The 21,889-nt window shown below is 41.7% G+C and overlaps 1 protein-coding gene across 2 annotated transcripts in view; it reads right to left on the bottom strand.

The window, feature by feature from the left end:
* The window catches only part of GPATCH1 (G-patch domain containing 1), a 44,043-nt gene that overhangs the window by 514 nt on the left and 21,640 nt on the right, over nt 1–21,889 (bottom strand). The window contains exons 11-19 of one of the 2 annotated variants that reach the window (XM_007165070.3): nt 20,997–21,293; nt 19,843–20,021; nt 19,446–19,573; nt 18,317–18,453; nt 17,811–17,977; nt 10,599–10,812; nt 6,870–6,977; nt 4,800–4,897; nt 3,197–3,345 (exon numbers count right to left, since the gene is read on the bottom strand). In XM_007165070.3, the coding sequence (XP_007165132.2) occupies nt 3,197–3,345; nt 4,800–4,897; nt 6,870–6,977; nt 10,599–10,812; nt 17,811–17,977; nt 18,317–18,453; nt 19,446–19,573; nt 19,843–20,021; nt 20,997–21,293 (1,477 nt within the window). The other variant, XM_007165071.2, reaches the window with a different exon arrangement.

Here is a 21,889-nt window from a genome sequence, read left to right as displayed (position 1 = left end):
TATAAAAGCAAGTTCTAATCCTGGTTGCACACACTTATCTCATGTATGACCTTTGGGAAGGAACTAAAAACACAAAAAACAAAACCATGTTTGCTCCAGGGCCAAAAGCTCCCGAGCCGTCAGTCTTAAATCTCAGCTTCGTGCACACAAGAATGTTCGTGGCGGCTCTACTCACCAAGAAGAGCTGGGTCACACTGACTCTAGATCCGTGCTCTACAGCCCCAAAGTGGAAAACCAAATGCCCCCAACAACGGAACAGATGAATACTCTGTGGTGTATCCCATAAAGGAATATTCTATGGCAATGAGAAGGAACCAGCTGCTGCTACGACAATACAGAGGAATCTCACAAGCCAGATGCAAGAGTTCATGGTACATGGGTCCCTTAAATAAATCTGAAACACAGGCAAGAGTAATCAGCGGTGATAGAAGCCAGAGTGGTTACCTTTGGGGGGCGGGGGTGGGGATGCTAAGTGGGAGGGGCTTCTGGAGTGCTGGTTTATTCCTTGCTCTAGGTATATTCAGGGAGTGAACATGCATGGAGCTGGGAACTTACAGTGTGAATGCACTAAAGAGTGTACTTAACTGTATGTTTCCACATCTGTGAAATTCTAGAATGGGCAAAGCTAACTTACAGGCACAGGAGGAAGATCAGTGTCTGCCGGGGAGGGGATGGAGGGGGAGACTGCAAGTCCATCCAGAACTAGGCTGTGCCGTCACTGAAGGAAAGCAGCAGGGGCCCTTGACAAGAGCGAGACCTCAGCCAGGCGCTGGGGATGCAAGTAAGACCCATGTTATCGTGACCCTCAAAATGCCCCTTGCAGGAGACAGATGCAGACAGGTAATACACAAAGTGGAGTGGGGCACAAAAGATGGAGGGGCCCCCTCCAGGCTCCCTGGGGAGAACCTAGGAAGCTTAGGGGTGAGGGGCTATGGAAACTATACCTTTAGCAACCACAAGAGTAATATTTAAATACATTTCACACCTCCAATGCTGCATTCCCTCTATCCCAGTCCCCGCCTCAGAGATAAGTGCTCTCAGGGGTGTAAGAACCCCTCCAGCCCTTTTCTATGCAAGGATGTACATAGATGTGCATGCAGGGAAATCCAAAGGCCTGAGGACAGCAGTACCAGGCATATACACTGTTCTGCAGCTTCTGGTCTCCAAATGTAAGTTTTAGATGTCAGTCAGCACACAGCTACCTGCCCACATTTTCTGACTGCTGTGCTCAGCCCACCCCACCACACCCTCCTGATGGGCACTGAGGGGCTTCCACGTGTGCAAGTGCAAATGCCTCCCCACAGGAATGACTCATCACATGGCCCCATATGGTCAAGCGTGAAAATATCAGGTGTTGGTGAGGGTCAGTGGGCCTCCCTGGGCCTTGCTTTCCCCGCCTGTGAGAGGAGGGGACACAAGTCACAGCTTATGTGAGGACTAAATGAGCCCACACCCACGGTGTGCCTCACAGTGCCTGGCCCGGCCCTATCACCACTGGCACGCGCCCTGAGGAAAGGGAAACCTGAATCAACACAGCCGCTTCAGGGGGCTCTGGATTAAACTGAAATGGTCATATCCTTGTTGTTTCTGAACCATGAGAAGGTCCTGTCCATTCTAAAGAAATAAATGAAAAAGAACAAGGCAGCGGCACTTGTCTTTCCAGACGGCAAAATATACTATAAGGCCAGAGTAATTAAAACAGGGCGGATGAAAAAATAGAAAAATGGCTAAGAAACCAGAACAGAGAATCCAGGAACAGATCCACATGGGCATAGGCATTTAGAATCTGATCAAGCTACACCTCCCTTAACAGCCCAGAGCACCGGTGGGGCCGAGTGGCCAGGGCTCACGCCTGCCGTGTCCCCCATCACCCTGGGCCCACAGCTGGACTTGCCCTACCTGGTCCCGTGCTGGCCGGGCAGGGCCACCCAGCTGCTCCGGCCCGTGGGCTGGAGGGGAAGGAAGACAGCGACTTCCAGGCAGGACCATAACAACCTCCAAGACCATCCTCCAACCCGTTCCCCTCGGCTCCTCTGAGGGCCACATGCTAGAGTGGAACAAACTGGGATCCTGAGTAACTTTCTCAATTTAATTTATGCTCCATTGTGCTGTGCCAATGGGTTGAGAGGGTCCTTTTTCATCGCAGCTCGCCTACTCACTCTCACTAATACAACCGGCCATCTATCTGGAGAAAGGTAAGTTGGATGCCTGCCCTACTCTGTTCACCAAAAAAAAGGAAAATAAAACAATTCAAATAGGTTAAACACAAACAAAATTACAAAAGCATGAGAACAGTCTATATACATATACAAAATCTTACATTAGGGAAGGCCTTAAAAAGACAAAATGTAAAACATACCAACGACAACACAAAAATTCGTACAACTGAGTGTTCCCAAAATTAAAGTTTCTGTTCAACAAAGATTGTTAAAAGTCATGTAACAGGTAACACTCTAAAACACAAAGGATTAATATCCAGAATTATTTTTTAATTCCTAAAAATCAGTAAAAACAGTACCTAAAAACCAGTATAAAAATCTAACAGAAAACAGAACATTGTGCAAAGGACAGGAGCACATTATTCACAAAAGAGCCCACAGCAAAGGCTGAGACACACAGGAAAGGCTGCTCAGCCTCATTACTGATTCACGAAATGCAATGAAGATGACATGCCATTCTTCACCCACCAGGCTGGCAAACATCTCTGCGCTGTTTGTAACTGATGTAATAACAAGGTGCTTTCATAATTTAAATGGATAGAGCCACTTGTGGAAACAATTTGGTGATATTTATTCCTTCTAAATGTTCATTCCCTCTAGATTTATGCTACATAAAGTTATATTATTTATATTAAAAATGTGCAACAAAATGCACGTGTACCTCTGTGTGTGTGTGTGTGTGTGTGGCTGTGCAAAAAAGTCTTCAGAGTTACAAAGCAACAGATGACAGAGGTTACTGAGGAGAGAAGAGAGATTTGGGGAATTGGTCACCGGCCACTTCAAGCCTTATCTGTAAGATCTGAATTTTCACAATGATAATATATTTACATATTACTTATGCAATTAAAAGTTCACTTTTTAAAAAGCCGAGTTAATGCACAAATTTATCATTTCTGACATTTCCCTCTAAGCAAACACGGCAAGGTTTCAACGAGCCTCTGAGGGTTTCTGAAAGCCTACTGTCTCCTGTCGCCTACCGTCTCAGCAGCTCCTGGGGTGACACGTCTGCGGCCCCTTCTTCATCGCTCTGGCTGTCACTGCTGTCCGTACTCTCGGAACTACTACTTTTCTCTGACTTTTTATTCTTTTGCTTGCCTTTGTGTTTGTGCTTCCGGTGTTTCTTTTTCTGAAATAAATAAATAAACAAATCAAGGAGAACAAATGGGCGTTTCCCTTCCTAATTCCTCGCAGTGGCAGGCTAATGAGGCATTTGGTTGCTGGAGTCATTCAAAAACAAAAAACTTCACTGGGGGGAGCTTTAGCCTGGTGTGGGACAGACCAGGACACACAACTGGGCACACTCTCCACCGTGCATATGCTCACAGAATTGATCTTCTGGCGACAGACACAGCAGAACCAAGCAGGCACAGGCAGGACCCCATCATGACACTCAGCCCCCATCTCATCCAAGGTGACCCCGTCCCCTCCCGTGAACCTGCCTGCCCCATTTTGTTAGCCGTATGTGACAAACCACATATCAGGGTGACAAGCTCCCTGGAAAAGCACAAAGAAGAAACTGGTAGAAGGTCAGAGAACAGCACATACTGTGCCGGTGAGAAACACGTGAGTTTGGTTTTCAAATCTGTCAGCACCAGTTTCTTTCCTTTCACTCCAGGGGAACTTCTCTTACCTTCCATGCTCAAGAATCCTTTTTTCTGGTAGCCAAAAGAGGAACTGTTTCTAATCAATTCTACTACTACCCAGATCACTGTGGGTACCCAGCACTAACATTAACTGAATTAAAAGCCTGTGCCATAACTCAAAAGAAGACACGGATGTTGAGACAGCGGTGTCAACAGTGTTCTTTAGTGTCCATCACTTCAAACGGCAAGCTACAGACCCAAATCTCTATTTGTAATGATGACAAAGTAGTTGAGAAATGTTCAAACTAATACCTTCCTTTAATATTGAACGATAATCAATATCAAATGCTTTTATTCATTATCTAAATAATTATGTTATTAAAAACAATTGTTTTATTAAACAGTAATTAACTATTCTGTTATTTAATACTCAACCATTACTCTAAGATATTTATTTATTTATTTATTTAATTTATTTTTTTGGCCGAGCAACTTGTGGGATCTTAGTTCCCCGACCAGGGATCGAACCTGGCCCCCATAGTGAAATCCCAGCGTCCTAACCACTGGACCACCAGGGAATTCTCAACTCTAAGATATTTAAATGTCCTTTTTTCCTACTTTTTAATGTTCATGAATAAGAAAAAAAATTTTAAATACAACTGAATAAATTAAAATATTCTGTCTAAAAGAAAAACAGGACTTCCCTGGCAGTCCAGTGGTTAGACTCGGTGCTTCACGGCAGGGGGCACATGTTCGATCTCTGGTCAGGGAAGATCCTGCATGACGTGCAGTGTGGCCAAAACAAAACAAAAAAACAAAGTTTTTCTGAAAATCGAGGGTTTTCATTGACTATCAACATTTCTGTCAAGGTGCAGAGAGACCTGTGGCCTCCATCTCTTTTTGACTGGCTTCATGGGTCACCCCTGGAAGCTGGTCTAGATGACAGAAGCAGGGGCGTCTGACCCCACACACTGATCCTGGTACACCCAGAAGTTACCTTCTCTTTCTTCCGTCTGTGCTCTTTCTTGGTCTTGTGCTTTTCTTTGTTCTTTTTATGTTTCTCTTTGAGAGGTGCCTCAAGTTTCTGACGAGCATCTGAAACACGAATGGAATAAAGCCATTACTTGGAGACTATAGGGGAAAAGAAGGCTAAATTACTGAGTTAGGAATCTGACGTAGACGGAATGTTTACCATTAAGGCAGAACTCCTGCCCTGCCTCACTGATAAACAAGCAGATTAGCATATCACGTTGTAGATCTATATTTAGAAACTGCCAGAAACCTCAACCTAAGACCAGAGTGATCCAACTGGTGTCTGGCCACAGTCTTATCTGCCAGATGAAGATAAAGTCAGACCAGAATGCCTACAAGCCTTCTGTCATTTAACATCCTCAGGTAAACTCAGAGATAGACCAGAGTCTGAATCTAGCTCTGTCAGCAGGTCTGTGATCTTTGGCATGTTGCTAAACCTCTCCAAGTCCGTTTTCCTGTCTGAAAAACGGGGAAAATAAGAATCCCTGTCCTTTTGGGGACACAGAGAGGATTAGATGGGACCGTGCACATGAATCCCATAGCCCAGAATCTGGCACATAATTGTCCACCCCTCTGACACCGTCCACCCTTTACAAAAGCACATTTCATGTGAGTTAGTCTTATAAGCAGAAACACTAAAAAATTAGCACCAAAACAACATAATGTACATGATCATTAAAAATGACTAAACATGGCAGAAATAGAGACACAGATGTAGAGAACAAACGTATGGACACCAAGGGGGGAAAGTGGCCGGGGTGGTGGTGGTGGTGGGATGAATTGGGAGACTGGGATTGACATGTATACACTAATATGTATAAAATGGATAACTAATAAGAACCTGCTGTATAAAAAAATAAATTAAATAAAATTAAAAAAAAAAAAAAGAAGTCTAAACAAGTTGCATGCGCTCCACTTCTCCACCTCCAAATTCTAACCAAAACATTTTCATAGGTCATTAACTCCCAGGTCATCAAACCAGCAGAAAATTATCTATAGCAGAAACAGTGTAAGTCATTAAATCAACTTTTTTCTACCTAAAGAAAAATTCCAAGGTATTTCAGGAGGATGGTTTATTTCCCAAACCCAGTTAACCGATGCCTGCAATTTTCTAGTCCTACAGTTTGGTCAAATATTTCCCAAGTTGACCTCCCCAAACTTTTTTTTTTGATGCTAGTTTTTGGAAAATAGCCCATAGACCAAATTAAGTTATCAACTATTACAAGGATATCAAGAACCATCTGGGAAATGCGCATAAGTAACTTAGCTTTCAAGTGCCAACACTTATTTTAAACTAAAGATCTGAATAATTACACAAATGAGAAATACATTCACCACAATTTTTCAAAACTTCACACATTTGACTCCTCTCTGCTTTCATCTCTTTGAAGGCTGGGTTAATTAACCAAGCCAACATGCATATGTGGGCACTACAGGAAACTATAAAGTAGATAATAGAATTTTGTGTCATTTCTATATCTGGGCTCTATTATCAGATGTTTGTTAACTCAGCTTTCAAAGAGATGCCAACCAGTCTAAACATTTTAACATGAGATGTCAGTTTAAGCTGGCACTGAACAGAAGTTGTTAACAGATACTGGGGGGGGAGGAGGAGCTGTATTTCCTTCTGAAAGGATTAGTTCTATTTTATTTGCTACATTAGCCAAAGTATAAAGAAGTCTCAGAATATCCTTCTCCTTACAATTCCTATCCCATCTTTGTGCCCTAGATTTTTACTTTTTTATCTCTATACGTGACAAAATTTGAGATACTTAGGGCCCTATCTATTAAAAAGTTAAAAAAAAAATTAAAGGACTCTAAGGCTGAAAAGCAACAGCTATCATTTAGGCACGAGGTGGAAGCACTGATTTTCCAAACGTGGCTGAGAACAGATAAACTAGAAACAAACATATATATTTGGTCAGCCTCATGCTGGATTACGCTGGCAGAGAGAACAATGTGGTTAGAGTTGTCCTATCTTAGGAGAGACTCTGGCCTCAATGCAAACAGATGACATAAGGAGCTCTCGACTCACTGGCGCAGAACACGGGAGGCAGCTGCGGGCCGAACTCCTCTCTTTCATCTATCTGTATCTTCTGAATCGGGAAGAAGGGTGCGGGCTCCTGGGGTGCTGGCTCGCTAGCTGAAAAACACCAGGATATTAATTTTAGATACATGCCAAATATTAATGTGCTTGAGTCTTCAATGAATGTCTGTTTTTACCAGATAGCATGTGCTTTTTGTCAGCACCCCGCATAACTAGCTCACACCAGGCGCTGAGGACACAGCAGTGAACACACGGGCCCAACCTCTGACCTCCTGGACATTTGAGCTGGGATGTCGGCCACACAAGGGCACCTGCAAGCAGGTGCCCCAGGGGCTGTACCACAGGGGTGGCGAGGGCACTTGTGGCACACACTCCACATCACCTGAGACCTAAAAGGTTGAAACACCATCGGGACTTCCCTGGCAGTCCAGTGGTTATGACCCCGCGCTTCTAATGCAGGGGGCGCGGGTTCGATCCCCGGTCAGGGAACTAAGATCCCACATGTCGCGTGGCACGGCCAAAAATTAAAAACAAAAACAACAATGTGATTAAGCCAGCCAAGATGACTAAATACAATATGGCAAAAACTGAAATAAACAAATAAATAAAAATAAAAGGTAGAAATACAACCTCAAGGAAGGACCATCTCAGGAGAATAAAGACTTACAAACAAACAGGATGTACGGCTTCCCTGGTGGTGCAGTGGTTAAGAATCCGCCTGCCAATGCAGGGGACATGGGTTCGAGCCCTGGTCGGGGAAGATCCCGCACGCCACGGAGCAACTAAGCCTGTGCGTCACAACTACTGAGCCTGTGCTCTAGAGCCTGCAAGCCACAACTCCTGAGCCCACGCACCACAACTACTGAAGCCCGTGAGCCTAGAACCCGTGCTCCACAACAAGAGAAGCCACCACAATGAGAAGCCCGCACACTGCAACCAAGAGTAGCCCCCGCTTGCCGCAACTAGAGAAAGCCCGCGCACAGCAACGAAGACGCAACGCAGCCAAAAATAAATTAATTAATTAATTAAGAAAAAAAAAAAAACAGGATGTAAGACTATGTCCCAGCTCAGAAGGCTTCATTTCACTCAAAATAAATCGTCAAAGAGGAGAAAAATTGAATATAAACAAATTATCGTGTTCACATCAATAATCTCGTTTTTTAAAAAGAGATGATTAGGTTTTCAGAGAGAAGAGAGAAAGATGGGGAAAGTCCGAAAAAATGTGCATCAAAGCATTAATGGTGGTTATCTCTGGGGACGGGGGAATTCCCAGAGACTTAAGCTTTCTACATTTCTTTTCTTTTTTTTTGGCTGTGTCAGGTCTCAGTTGTGGCGTGTGGGATCTTCCATTTTGGCGCGCGGGCTTCTCTCTAGTTGTGGCACGGGCTCCAGAGCGCACAGGCTCAGTAGCTGCACCACTTGGGCTCCCTAGTTGTGACGTGCAGGCTCCGTAGTTGAAGCATACGGGCTTAGCTGCCCCGTGGCACATGGGATCTTAGTTCCCCAACCAGGGATCGAACCCGCATTCCCTGCATTAGAAGGCGGATTCTTAACCACTGGACCACCAGGGAAGTCCCTATATTTCTATATTTTTAAACTTTTCAAGTAATATATGACTCTGTAATAAAAAAATAAGTTGTTTTTTTCTCACAAAGAAAGAAATAGGCTGACATTTGCAATCACCTAAGAACAAACAATATTTTATATCTCTATGTAACTTTTTGGTTAAAGGCCCTCAGAAATTAAACCCAAGTCCACCACAGACTGAAAGGGGCAGGCAGAACAATCTAAAACTGAGATGGGAAATTCTGTCCACCCACCCAAACATCTGAGAAGTCTCCCACCCTTGCAAGCACCAGACAGCCTCCTTTCCTATGCCCAAACTCCTGGCTGGGGTAAACAGAACAAGTAGGACAGGCTACTAACCAAGTGTTAGACTCACTGTAACGAGAACAGACACCGTCTACCAAGTGCTACTTATGTGCCAGGCAATGCCCATCTGATGGCTGTTCCAGAGCATACAATCTGCCCTACAGAGAGGAAAGCAGGAAGAAACCCTGTATATGTCATGACCAAATGTCTTCCACTAATCCTGGCACCTCATCAGCAACCAGGTTAAAAAAAGAAAGAAGCTATTTTTTAAATGAATTTTACTATTTTTTAATTCTTCTCAACTAGGATAAGTAGGAAAATCAATATTATCAAACACGTCTTTACATCTTAAATATATACCAGAGATTTATAGCAGATAGAGAAAAAAAAACAAAGAACTCTGCTCCACCCCATTTAAAAATACAAAAGATTATAAATCATAGAAATATTTCTTTGGATCCGTCTACTAAGGCAAGGAAACAAAAGCAAAAGTAAATAAATAAGGGACCTTCCTGGAGGTCCAGTGGGTAAGACTCTGCACCCCCAACGCAGGGGGCCCGGGTTTGATATCTGGTTGGGGAACTAGATCCCGCATGCGTGCCGCAACTAAAAGTCCGCATGCCACAACTAAGGAGCCCACATGCTGCAACTACAGAGCCAGGGAGCCGCAACAAAGGAGCCTGCCTGCCGCAACTAAGAGCCGGTGCAACCAAATAAATAAATATATAACTAAATAAATATTTTTTAAAAACCGAAAAACAAATAAGACCTAATTAAACTAAAAAGCTTTTGCATAGCAAAGGAAACCATCAACATAATGAAAAGACAACTACTGTATAAATCTTGTTGTGTTTTTTTTTTTTCTGTCATCCTGGTTTTGATATCACCTCACACTTGTCAGAATGGCTACCATCAAACAGACCACAAATAACAAATGTTGGTGAGGATGTAGAGAAAAGAGAACCCTTGTACATTGTTGGTGGGAATGTAGATTGGTGCAGCCACTGTGGAAAATAGTATAGAGGTTCCTTAAAAAACTAAAAATAGAACTATCATGTGATCCAGCAATTCCACTCCTGGGTATATTTCCAGAAAAAAAACGAAAACTCTAATTTGAAAAGATACATGCACCCTAATGTTCACAGCAGCATTATTTACAATAGCCAAGATACGGAAGCTACCTAAGTGTCCATCAACAGACGACGAATGGATGAAGAAGATATGGTGTATATACACAATGGAATCCTACTCAGCCATAAGAAAGAATGAAATTTTGCCATTTGCAATAACATGGATGGACCTGGGAGGGTATTATGCTAAGTGAAATAACTCAGACAAAGAAAGGCAAATACTGTATGTAATCACTTACATGTGGAATCTAAAAAATAAAACAACTGAATGAATATAACTAAACAGAAACAGACTCACAGACATAGAAATCATACTAGTGGTTACCAGTGGGGAGAGAGAAGGCGGGAGGGGTAAAAGAGGGGTAGGGGATTAAGTGATACAAACTATTATGTATAAAATATATAAGACACAAAGATATATCGTACAGCGCAGGGAATATAGCCAATATTTTATAACAACTTTAAATGGAGTACAATCTACAAAAATTTTGAATCACTATGTTGTACACCTGAAACTAATATAATATTGTAAATTAACTATAATTAAATAAAACTTTTTTAACTTAAAAAATACAAAAGATTAAAACATCATCAAAAAAATCATCAATTGCTAATTATCCTGGTTCCAAATTACACACTAAATGAAAAAAGCAGCTTCTCTAGAAACATCATTGTTTTCTTTTTCAGATCCCAAAGTCTAAAGTATTTGACATACCTTGTGCCACAGATAACGTCTCCACCAAGTCAGTCTCTTGGGAACCTTTGACGTCGGCTTCCCGGGTACCCTCCTGATCATCCTCACTGTCGCCCTGCTCATCCTCAGAGGATGAAGACTTTTCATCTGAGGAGCTGGCAAAGATGGCTTTGAATAAGTCCATGGATGGGCGGCTACCCTCTCCTTCAGTCTGTGAATCCACACCTTTGTTTACCTGTATTAACAGTGAAATAACAGTCAGAGATGAAGAAGCAAGGGTGAAAGGAGCCACGTGTTCTAGAACATGGCACCCGTGCACACACACACACGCACGCGTGCATACATGTGCACACATACTTATGTTTGTGCTCATTTACGTGGGTCTCCACACCCACGCACTGCCTAACTAAACAATGATCACTCACATGGCATCATTTTTGTGGTGCTTCTGACTCAACACCTGTAGATTGTGCTGACTGGTAGAAGCAGCTGAAGCTACACACGGAAATAGGTCATTAATCAGAACTGCAAAGGACCCAGAAAAAGGCAGTAGGGACTAGCACAGTGCCTCTGTCCTGTTTTCAAAAGTCTATCCGAGCCTTCAGAGGTCCCACATGAAAGGCAGTGAAGACAGTGTACTTGTATAAAAGTGCTGAAGAGAAAACTGGGGGCCTCCACACAATGGGGAGGGCACCGAGAACAAGCCAACAAAATGGTCCTGGAGCTCCCCCTCTGCGATTACACGTCACCCTTCCTAAAAGCACCCCAGGTGTGGAGAGTCAGGTTAGCCAATAAAGAGGCAGTGACTTTGTATACACTCCATTCTATAAACAAGGAGCACAGGTATGAAGAAGACATGGCTCCCACATCCTAACAGCTAATCACCAGACAGACATGGGGTGATCTAATGTGCTAAGTGTGAACAGCAGCGACGAGAGAGCCCAGGACTGGCCTAGATCAGAACCCACTCCAGTCCTTCCATTTTACCACTGAAGAACGTGGGTCAGGGGCGACAAGAGCCTCTGTCAACGACGCACGCATGCTACGTGCCCAGGGTGGGTCTGGACTCTACCACCAGCTCTCCTTGCTCTTGGCCTGGGGTCCCTCCCCAGTCCCACACCACCTCCAATTTCTGAAGCAGAGTTACAAATACTCACGTGAGGAAAACCGATACAAGATAGTGGAATTTATGATTTTAAAGTAAACCTTTTTCATAGAAGAAAATTAAGGAAGAAAAGCATACCATTGCCCACTAAAAATAACCAGGACACCTTGGAGTAAGGACTGATTCTAGAGCTGGGGCTGAGAAATAAAAAGATAAGGCCAGAATCTCTTACTGTGCCCAGAAAGTGAGGACATGCTCAGAGCGTAAAAGGGACATTTCAACAGGACACAGAAGCCAACTTGAAGGGGCTTCAACTAACCAAACTAGCACAATTGGAGCATTAAAATAAATAATGATAGTACTGAATTATCCCTCTGGATAAAATAGGAAACCGTGGGTCCACAGTGACATAAATAGTTTGATGAAGGACAGGGTATTTATATATTTCAAAGCTCTTAGATGTGTATTAAAGATAAAGTACAAATTAATAAGAAATGAATAAATAAAAGTACTTAACTACAAAGGGGAAAAGACTGACTTCACAGTGGAGAAGTCTGGCAGACACCACCTTACTCGAACAATCAAAGTGAACATCAGTAACGGGAAAAATCATCGTGTTCTACTTGGCAGGACACAACAAAAGCACAGTGGCATCCCTTCTGAGGTGTTCCTGCCAAAAATGCAGAACCAGAATCTAATCCTGAGCAAACGCCTGATGAGCCCAAATTGAGGGGTATTCTACAAAATTCTGGCCTGTAATCTTCAAAAGTATCAAGATCACGACTCCGTGCTCCCAATGCCGGGGCCACAGGTTCGATCCCTGGTCAGGGAACTAAGATCCCACATGCCGCACGGCTTGGCCAAAAAAAAAAAAAATTAAATTAAAAAAATTAAATTTCATTTTTAAAATAAATTTTTAAAATAAATTTAAAAGAAAGGTATCAAGATCATGAAAGTCAAGGGAAGACGGAGGAACTGTTCCAGACTGAAGGAGACTAAAGAGACATGACAGCTAAATGCAACAAGTGATGCTGAGCTAAATTCTTTTGCTATAAAGGACATTATTAGGACAACTAGTGGAACTTGAATGGGTCTGAGGATTGGACAGTAGTAATGTATCAATGTTAACTTCCTGATTTCGATAGATGTACCGTGCTTATATAAGAGAATGCCCTTCTTTAAAGGAAACACAGATGTGACAGGGCATCTGGTTGGCAACTTATACCCAAGTGGTTCAGGAAACAAAATTATCTGTACTGTATTTAAACTTTTAAAATTGTTTCAAAATTTTAAAAATTATAGAAAATGTCAGGAGAGAGAGGCTGACAGTAAAACACAGGAAATCATGGCCACAGTTCCCTAGAAAAGCCATGGATCTTATACCTTCATGGCAAACCACAGACACCAATGTCACATGCATGGACCTTAACTGAATGACAGTGTTCGCAGACAGTCTTGGCCTTTAATAATGTCTACATTATTAAATGTACATGAGTACATGAGATACTCAACTCTCAGATAACTACAGAAGCTGATCTTTTTTGTTTTTATTTTTTTCGGATATATAATAGGAGCTGTACTGAAATTAAATAACAACGCACACCAAACACACATGACTGTATCTGCAAAGCTCCCTCACCACCCCCCACCTTCCACCAGAAGTGTGCACATTCACATTTGTGCTGTCTCAGAAAGCTTTCAGGGAAAGAAATTAAATAACCCAGAAAGGGGAAGAGACCCTCCTAAGGTCACAAGCTAATAAGTGAAAAAGCAAGAACCTCGACATTCCAGCCAAAATTATCTAAATACTATCTCAACATGATTTGAGAAAATCTAGAAGGCTTTCTAATCCAATGACCATATCACAGAGCCAGAATCCCTGGGTAGGGTTTTATGCCATTAAAACCCAAATGGAGTGGTTCCAAATCCGTGGTGGCATGGGTAGTGGCTGCAGCTGCCAGGCTCTGAAGGAGGGGAACCCTTTCCTCTGACCACAGGAGCTGTGGTCCGAACGGTCTGGAGTGAATCCTATTGCTGTTTTCCCCTTCCTGCCCTCCTGCCACTTGACTCCAGACAGAAAAAGTCACAGGAAGTGCAAGGCAGAGAAGGGAAACTAAAGTCCCAGCTTTCTGACTGGAGGACTTGAAGGGGGAGCCCAGAGTCAGAAAATGTCAGGAATGGGTCCTCCCTGGTGGCGCAGTGGTTAAGAATCTGCCTGCCAATGCAGGGGACTCAGGTTCAATCCCTGGTCTGGGAAGATCCCACATGCCATGGAGCAACTGGGCCCGCGTACCACAACTACTGAAGCCCGCGCACCTGGAGCCCATGCTCTGCAACGAGAAGCCCACGCACCGCAACAAAGAGTGGCCCCTGCTCGCTGCAACTAGAGAAAGCCCACACATGGCAACAAAGACCCAACACAGCCAAAAATAAATAAATAAAATAAATTTATAAAACAAACAAAAAAAAGAAAATGTCAGGAAGATCACGAAGAGGAGGAGCTCAAGAGGGTGATCCTATATAGTGGTTTATGGACTTCTCGCTCACCTCTGAGCTCATGGATCTGATTCCATGAGCAAATCAAAGCCTCTGATAACAGAACTATGGGATTAACTACCAGCCAGGTCCCAGACCAACCACCAGGAAGAGCACATACAGGAAAGATCTGAAGAGTATATAAAGGCTTTGAAAACAGAAGGACATTTCAACCAAGATGGGTTGGAACTTGTAGCCTGAACCTAATTAGGTCGATTGTCTGCTAAAGCTAAATAAAACAACAAAACAAAAAGTCAACATTCTCCTTAGAATTTAAATAAGACCCAGGGTCTCATTACATAATATTCAAAGTATCCAGAGTACAAGTCAAATTTACTTGGTATACAAACAACTAGGAAAATCCCAACTTGCAGAAGATAATCAACAAACACCAACCCCAAATGACAAAAACCAAAACGACAAAAATGTTGGAATTACGAGACAGACTTTAAAGCAGCTATTATGGCATAGCACAGGGAGATCAGCTCAGTGCTTTGTGACCACCTAGAGGGGTGGGATAGGGAGGGTGGGAAGGAGGGAGATGCAAGAGGGAAGAGATATGGGAACATATGTATATGTATAACTGATTCACTTTGTTATAAAGCAGAAACTAACACACCATTGTAAAGCAGTTATACTCCAATAAAGATGTTAAAAAAAATTAAAAATTAAAAAAAAATAGTCAAAAAAAAAAGCAGCTATTATGACCCTGCTCCAAGAATAAAGACAAATGAAGAAAAGATGAAAAAAGATCTCAGCAAAGAAATAAAAGATATAAATACAATAACCCAAATGAAAAATTCACTGAATGGGCTCAATAGCAGAATGGAGATGACAGAGGAAAGACTCAGTGAACTTGAAGACAGGTCAATTGAAATTATCTGATTTAAACAACAGAGAGGAAAAAAAAGAGAGTGAAAAACAGAACAGAGGCTCAAAGACCTATAGGACGAATTCAAAAAGTATTACATTTATGTCATCAGAGTCTCAGGAGAGGCATGAGAGTGTGGTGCAGAAAATATATTTGAATAAAATAATGGCTGAAAATGTCCCAAATTTGGTCAAAGACAAACTTAAAGATTCAAGGAATTCAGAAAACCCCAAACAAAATAATCCCAAAGAAATGCACACCCAGATATATCATTACCAAACAGCTAAAAACCAAAGACAAAGTGAAAATCTTGAAAGCAGCCAGAGGAAAAGTCACATCACTACAAGGACAGAAACAACAACGTGAATGACCGTAGGTTTCTCATCAGGAACCACAAGGCCAGAAGGAAGCAGCACAACATTTTTAAAGAGCTAAAAGAAAAGACCTGTTGACCCAGAATTCTACATCCAGCAAAAACATCCTTTAGGAGTGAAGATGGAATACAGGATATTCCCAGATGAAAGAAAATTAAGGGAATTAGTTGTTGGAACTACTGGAAAAGAAATGCTACAGGAAGTTCCTTAGACAGAAGGAAATGATAAGAGAAGGAAACCTGCGACTTCCCTGGTGGTCCAGTGGTTAAGACTCTACACTTCCACTGCAGGAGGCATGGGTTCAATCCCTGATCGGGGAACTAAGATCCCACATGCTGTGCAGCACAACCAAAAAATAAAAGAATTTAAACAAATTTTTTAAAAAAGAGGGAAACCTGGAACTTCAGGAACAGAAATGATAAATATCCAAGTAAATCAAATAGACCACTATCTCCTCAGCAGTTCTCTAAAATGTGTATAACAACTGAAAGCAAAAATTTAAATATTGTCTGATGAGGTTTTCATTATATATATATATATATATATATATATATATATATATATATATATATACATACTGTAACATATAAGACTACAATGTAAAGCAGGGAGAGAAAAGGGATGGTAAGGATTGTCTATTCCACTTGAAGTGGTAAAATATCAATCCTAAATACATGGTGAAAAGGTTAAGTATGTATATTGTAATCCCTAGAGCAATCACTGCAAAAATAGAGTAAAAAAATATATAATAGGTAAATTCAAATGGAAAACTAAAAATTATTAAAGTGATACAAAAGAAGGTAGGAAAGGAGAAAGAGAGAAACAAAGAAGAGTGGGAACAGAATACAAACAATAAAACTGCAGACCAAAATCCAAATTACATCAACAAGTTACATTAAATACAAATGGTCAAAACATTCAAAAATTAAAACATACAGATTATCAAAATGTATTTAAAAATAAAGCACCTAATGACAATGACATGTTACTTATTAAAAACCCACTTTAAATATAATCAAATAGATTAAAAGTGAAAAGATGGAGAAATACATACCATGCAAATAATCAGGGATAAAGAGTAATATTACATAATGATGAACGGGTCAATTCATCAAAAAAAATATAACTATCCTAAGTGTGTATGCACCTAACAAGAGAGTTTCAAAATACATGAAGCAAGCACTTGGGAATAAAGTTTGATAGTTTCTTACAAAGTTACATCTATATTTAGCTCTTACCCAGTAATCCCACTGTTAGGTATTTACCCTAGGGAAGTGTAAACTTATGTTCATATACAAATTTGCACATGAATATTCATAGCAGTTTATTTATGACAGCCAAAAGCTGGAAACAACCATATGTCCTCAAAGAGTGAATGGACCAAGCTGTGGTGTACCCATACAGTGAAATATCATTAAACAATAAAAAGGAAGGAACTACTGATACACACACAGTACTGATGAATCTCAAACGTATGACACTGAGTGAAAGAAGCCAGTTTCAAAAGGCTACATATGTATATCCTCTGATTCCATTTATATAACGTTCTGGAAGGAGCAAAACTACAGAGACAGAGGAGAGATCAATGGTGGACCGGGGCTTGGGGTGAGGGGAAGGTATGACTATGAAGGGACAGCATGAGGGGGTTTTTTGGGGTGATGGTATCATTCTGCATCCTGGTTGTGGTAGTGGTTTCATGAGTCTACATTTGTATAACAACTCATTGAATTGCATTTTTTTTTTAAGTCAAGTTTAATGTATGTTAATTTAAAAAATAATTTTAATGAGGCTATTAGAAATAAAACCAACTTTTTATTAAGTTCAACTCAACTATTAAAGCAGTAATTTTTTAAAAAATCCAACAGATATTTTCTCTATACTCTCCACAAAAGGGATTACTTGTTACTTGAAAAATCGTATTTTCTATACAATACACTGAATTTTGTTTCAGGGATTGATGCTAAGTGAAAGCCATTCTAGACAGAGAAGTTTATAACCTCTCCTCAAATGATTAAGGCTATGACCGAAATTGGTGAATTGTACAGCAGATGTTGGCAAACTACTGCCCATGGGCCAAATCCAACCCACTGCCTGTTTTTGTAAATAAAGTTTTACTGGAACACAGATGTACTCAATTTTTTTCATGTTGCCTGTGGTTTCTTTCACACTCAACGGCAAAGGTGAATAGTTGTGATACTGCATGGCACACAAAGCCTAAAATGTTTAACATCTGGCCTTTCACAGCAAGAGTCTGCTGACCACTGCTATCGAATAACAAAAAGCATCACCACAGGGAGAGGCAAAGGCCACAGTCAGCCTGGCAAAGAGAACTTGCGAGCCCCAAATACCTTATCTGAGACTGATTCCACTGTATGCTCTTCCTCTTTGTTTACTAATGGACTGGACTCTTGTTTAGGTGGACCAACTTTTGATCTAGCCAGACTTAAAAATTCACTAATGGAATCGTCTTTCTTTTCTTGTTTAGATGTATCCCATCTGGATGGTTTTCTTGATTCTGAAAGGTAGGACACAGACCTAACATTAGAATTAGCAAGCAAAAGGCAAGCTCTGCATTATGGTTCTTTAATTCATTCAAGAACATCAGCGAGCCTACTATGTATGGTCCAGGCACTGTGCAAGGTGCTGGTAATGTGGCAGATGCTGAAGCAGAGCTCCAACCCAAAACAGTGTATATCTGGACCACTTCAGCATGAGCTAATGTATTCACATGAACGATTCTTTTAATGGAAGGAGAGTTCACACTACGTGTACCCCTATGACAAGATGACCCTTTACTTCTGTCTTCCCGACAGGCTAGGGGTTGAGACCATGGACCTGGGGAAGGCCTACTCACTGTCGGGACCTTGGTGCTGTGGAACTTTTTCACTTGATGCTAGAGTTGCAGGTGAGGAAGCTGTCTCTGGGACTGTCAGAAAGTTGAAGACTGAGTATTTGTCACGTTTCACTCTTGGTAAGCCAACTAAAGTTGAACTGGGGGTTGAAAAGGAAACATATATATAAATAATTTTAATAACAACTTGTGAGGATAAAATCCAGTTCCTAAAAGGCTGTCCATCTCATGTTTTTCACCAGTAGCTCTTCTACTTGGCTGAAAAGGTCCCTTAAGATGTTTTTGCTTCTCAAAGCAATTTTAGAATTTGGAACGTCTGACTTTAGGAGCCATGAGTTTTTTATTATTATAGTAAGAGCTAGAATTTAACTTTTTTTTTTTTAAATTTATTTATTTTTGGCTGCGTTGGGTCTTCGTTGCTGCTCGCGGGCTTTCTCTAGTTGCGGTGAATGGGGGCTACTCTTCATTGTGGTGTGTGAGCTTCTCATTGTCGTGGCTTCTCTTGTTGCGGAGCACAGGCTCTAGGCGCATGGGCTTCAGTAGTTGTGGCTCGCGGGCTCAGTGGTTGTGGCGCACAGGCTTAGTTGCTCCGCAGTATGTGGGATCCTCCCAGACCAGGGCTTGAACCCATGTCCCCTGCATTGGCAGGCAGATTCTTAACCACTGTGCCACCAGGGAAGCCCTAGAATTTAACTTTGACAACGGATTTCCATGAAGGAAAAGTTCCACTGCCAAAAATATACCTCAATTTTCTGACAAAGTCTCTGATTCAACTGTATATGCTTTCTTGTGGTGTTCACAATCAAATAAGAAGGTACTGAACTTGTATAGAGAATCAGAAAACGTAAGTTTCATTTTAAATGTAAACTCTCTGTGTGTGATTAAAAAGGTGGTAAATTAGACAGACATTATGTTTTTGTAACTTGGTGTATCTGAGTTTCCTATCTTTGCTACCTGGATGTCTGCTTTTTTTTTTTTTAGTTACAAATTAATACAAGTTAAAGTCTGCAGCTCCAAGCATTTACAAGTAAGTTCATCTAGGAAAAGGAAATTTAAATGAATATGTAGGTGGAGAGTTAGCTTTAATACAGGGCAATAAGTACTGATGTAAGGGCAGGTTTATCCAACTTACCTTGGATATGGGTCAGGGACATTAAACCTCTTACACAGAAGCTTGTCAGGGTGCCACTCAAATGTGTCTCGGGTAAGCTTCCCAAACAGCTTCATCTTCACAGCTGACTGCTTGTCACTGACGTCATTCTGGAAAAAGACAGTCGTCTGTTTCATCAAGTGGCCACACAACTGACCTGTCTGCTTTTCCATTTACAATTTTGCAAACAATCTTCCAAAATTTCAAAACAGCTTATGCTACATTTCTGCTAAAGTACACTGGAAGCTAAAAGCATAAAACCATTTCTTATTCTACAGTGCCATGTGTATTTTGATCTTTTCACTGAGGGATTTAACGGTTTTGGTTATACAGTGTTTTAATTTTAAAGTTCACCACATGGGGAATGATGGCGACAGACCTCTTGGTCCCGAGGGACTTCCACCTGATCTGAATCGTCTTCCATCTTGGCATGAGTGAACCGGGAGGACAAGGTCGAATGGGAAGACACATACAGCAGGGCTGCCTGAGCAAACTCATCCCGCTCACGGCGTCGCTCCCACTCTGTCATAGTGGGATCAAGACAACATTCCAGAGCATCTATGGTAGAGAACAAGAAACTGCTTCACTCCTAGGAAAAATGGAGAACTTAAAGGAGAACATCTAGTGGGCACCACTGTATCCCTGTAATTTTCACCAGAGGAAACACATAATCATTATCCTGGTTTTTAAGAGCATGGCGGGAGGTACTTGGCAGGTAATATTGCTCCCTCCCTCAAAATGATGCTTTTATTGAATTCTGTCTACTGCATGTAACAGAGAATAACATTTGGGGATTAATGCTTGATTAAATTTTCAAAGCAAGGAACTTATTACCAGTCCCAGACAGTGAAAATTCATCCCAACTATATTCCTAAGTTTGAGCAGAAAACACTCCTTTCTCTAACTTTTTTGTTTTTAATTTAACATGTAAACACTAGGGGTGTGGAATCTTAGTGGGGAGTTAAGGCACAGTACACAAAGATCTGCTTTTGAAAACCAACCCCTCTAATTTGCTGACAAGCTCTCACAAGGACTACTGCGTATAAGAGCAATCTCTTGCTTCAATCTTGCCATATTTATTTCATAGATCATAGAGTGACTTTTTCCCATGTAAGGGTTCAACAGCCAACTATCTTGGTAACTTAAATTTTAGACTATGATTTAGAGCTAGATGGTTAGGATCTTAAGATAGAGTGGGAAATGACCTTGTTCTCGTGGCAGGAAATGCAACCCTTACACAGAAGTCAAGCATTTGCAAACAGTAAATGGTCTGTAATTTAGCATTAGCCACTGCCAAGGCACACTCTCTACTTAAACTGCTATCTTTGGGACCCGAGATACAGAGAAACACAGACTAATTGTTCTTTCTTTCTCAAGTCAAGAGCCAGGGCCTAAAATCTTTACAGTGTTCACAGCAGGGCAAAGTAAAACACTGCCAGAGCAGGATACCTCAATTCTGAATCTGGGTCTAGGGTCAGAACAGCAAGAACACTACTCCTGGCGACACGTGGGAGGCCCAGGCCTAGCACCCACCTTTCTGACCCCGTTTCACATTTACTAAAAACTCTTCATATCGTTTTTGCTTTTCTGGCTCCTTTGCGAAAGGTTTGAAGTTGCTGGCTCTTACGGGGGCTGTGCCACCACTCAATGCCACGTGCCAAGAGCAGTGTCCGACGTCTGGAGAGGAGGGCTGGGGTCTGCTGCTAGAGGCATTCTGGGCCAGACTCCTGGCCTTGAGTTGAGCTGCTTTAAGGTCAGTTGCCTGCTTCATTTCTTTGAGTCTCTCTTTATCTTTTTCGGACAGAAATTCTAACACTGAAGTAGGTGCCCCTAAAAAAGAAATAATAATAGCAAGAGATGAAAAGTATCATAAGACATCTATACTCACATATCTCTCTACATACATTTTCAATATCACAAATTTAGGTAATTGTTGTCTTGATCCCAGTATGACAAATTTATGTAATTATGTAATTTATGTAATTGGAGTATTTTACATTTAGTGTTTCATCTGTATTCATACTATCCCTGTGAACTAGACAGTAATAAAATAATGACACACCTATTTTATAGTTGGCAAAAGTGGAGGTTAGTACTTGGATGTTTATAACGCCAGTAAGTGGTCCTAGAATGAGGAACCTGACATCCCAGACTCCGGACCTCCAGTCTGGGGCAACCACCATCTCCATGGTCCTGCCCAGCACAAGCCCTGGCTCAGAGCACAGCTACCCATCAAACACTCACGCGTGTCACAAATGCTCACTGAGCACCCACTGCCAGGCCTGGGGCTGGGAGAATAACACAGATGAGGTCTTGCTCTCACTAGTGAGGGAGATGGACATTAAAGAAACCACGAATCAACACCAGAGGACCACCACAAGAGGAGGACTGTGGGGAGAAAAAAACAGGGTGACCTATGTGAGAGG

The sequence above is a fragment of the Balaenoptera acutorostrata genome, chromosome 19, assembly GCF_949987535.1.
Source record: "Balaenoptera acutorostrata chromosome 19, mBalAcu1.1, whole genome shotgun sequence".
NCBI lineage: Eukaryota > Metazoa > Chordata > Mammalia > Artiodactyla > Balaenopteridae > Balaenoptera > Balaenoptera acutorostrata.
This window is presented reverse-complemented; position numbering and strand designations above follow the sequence as displayed.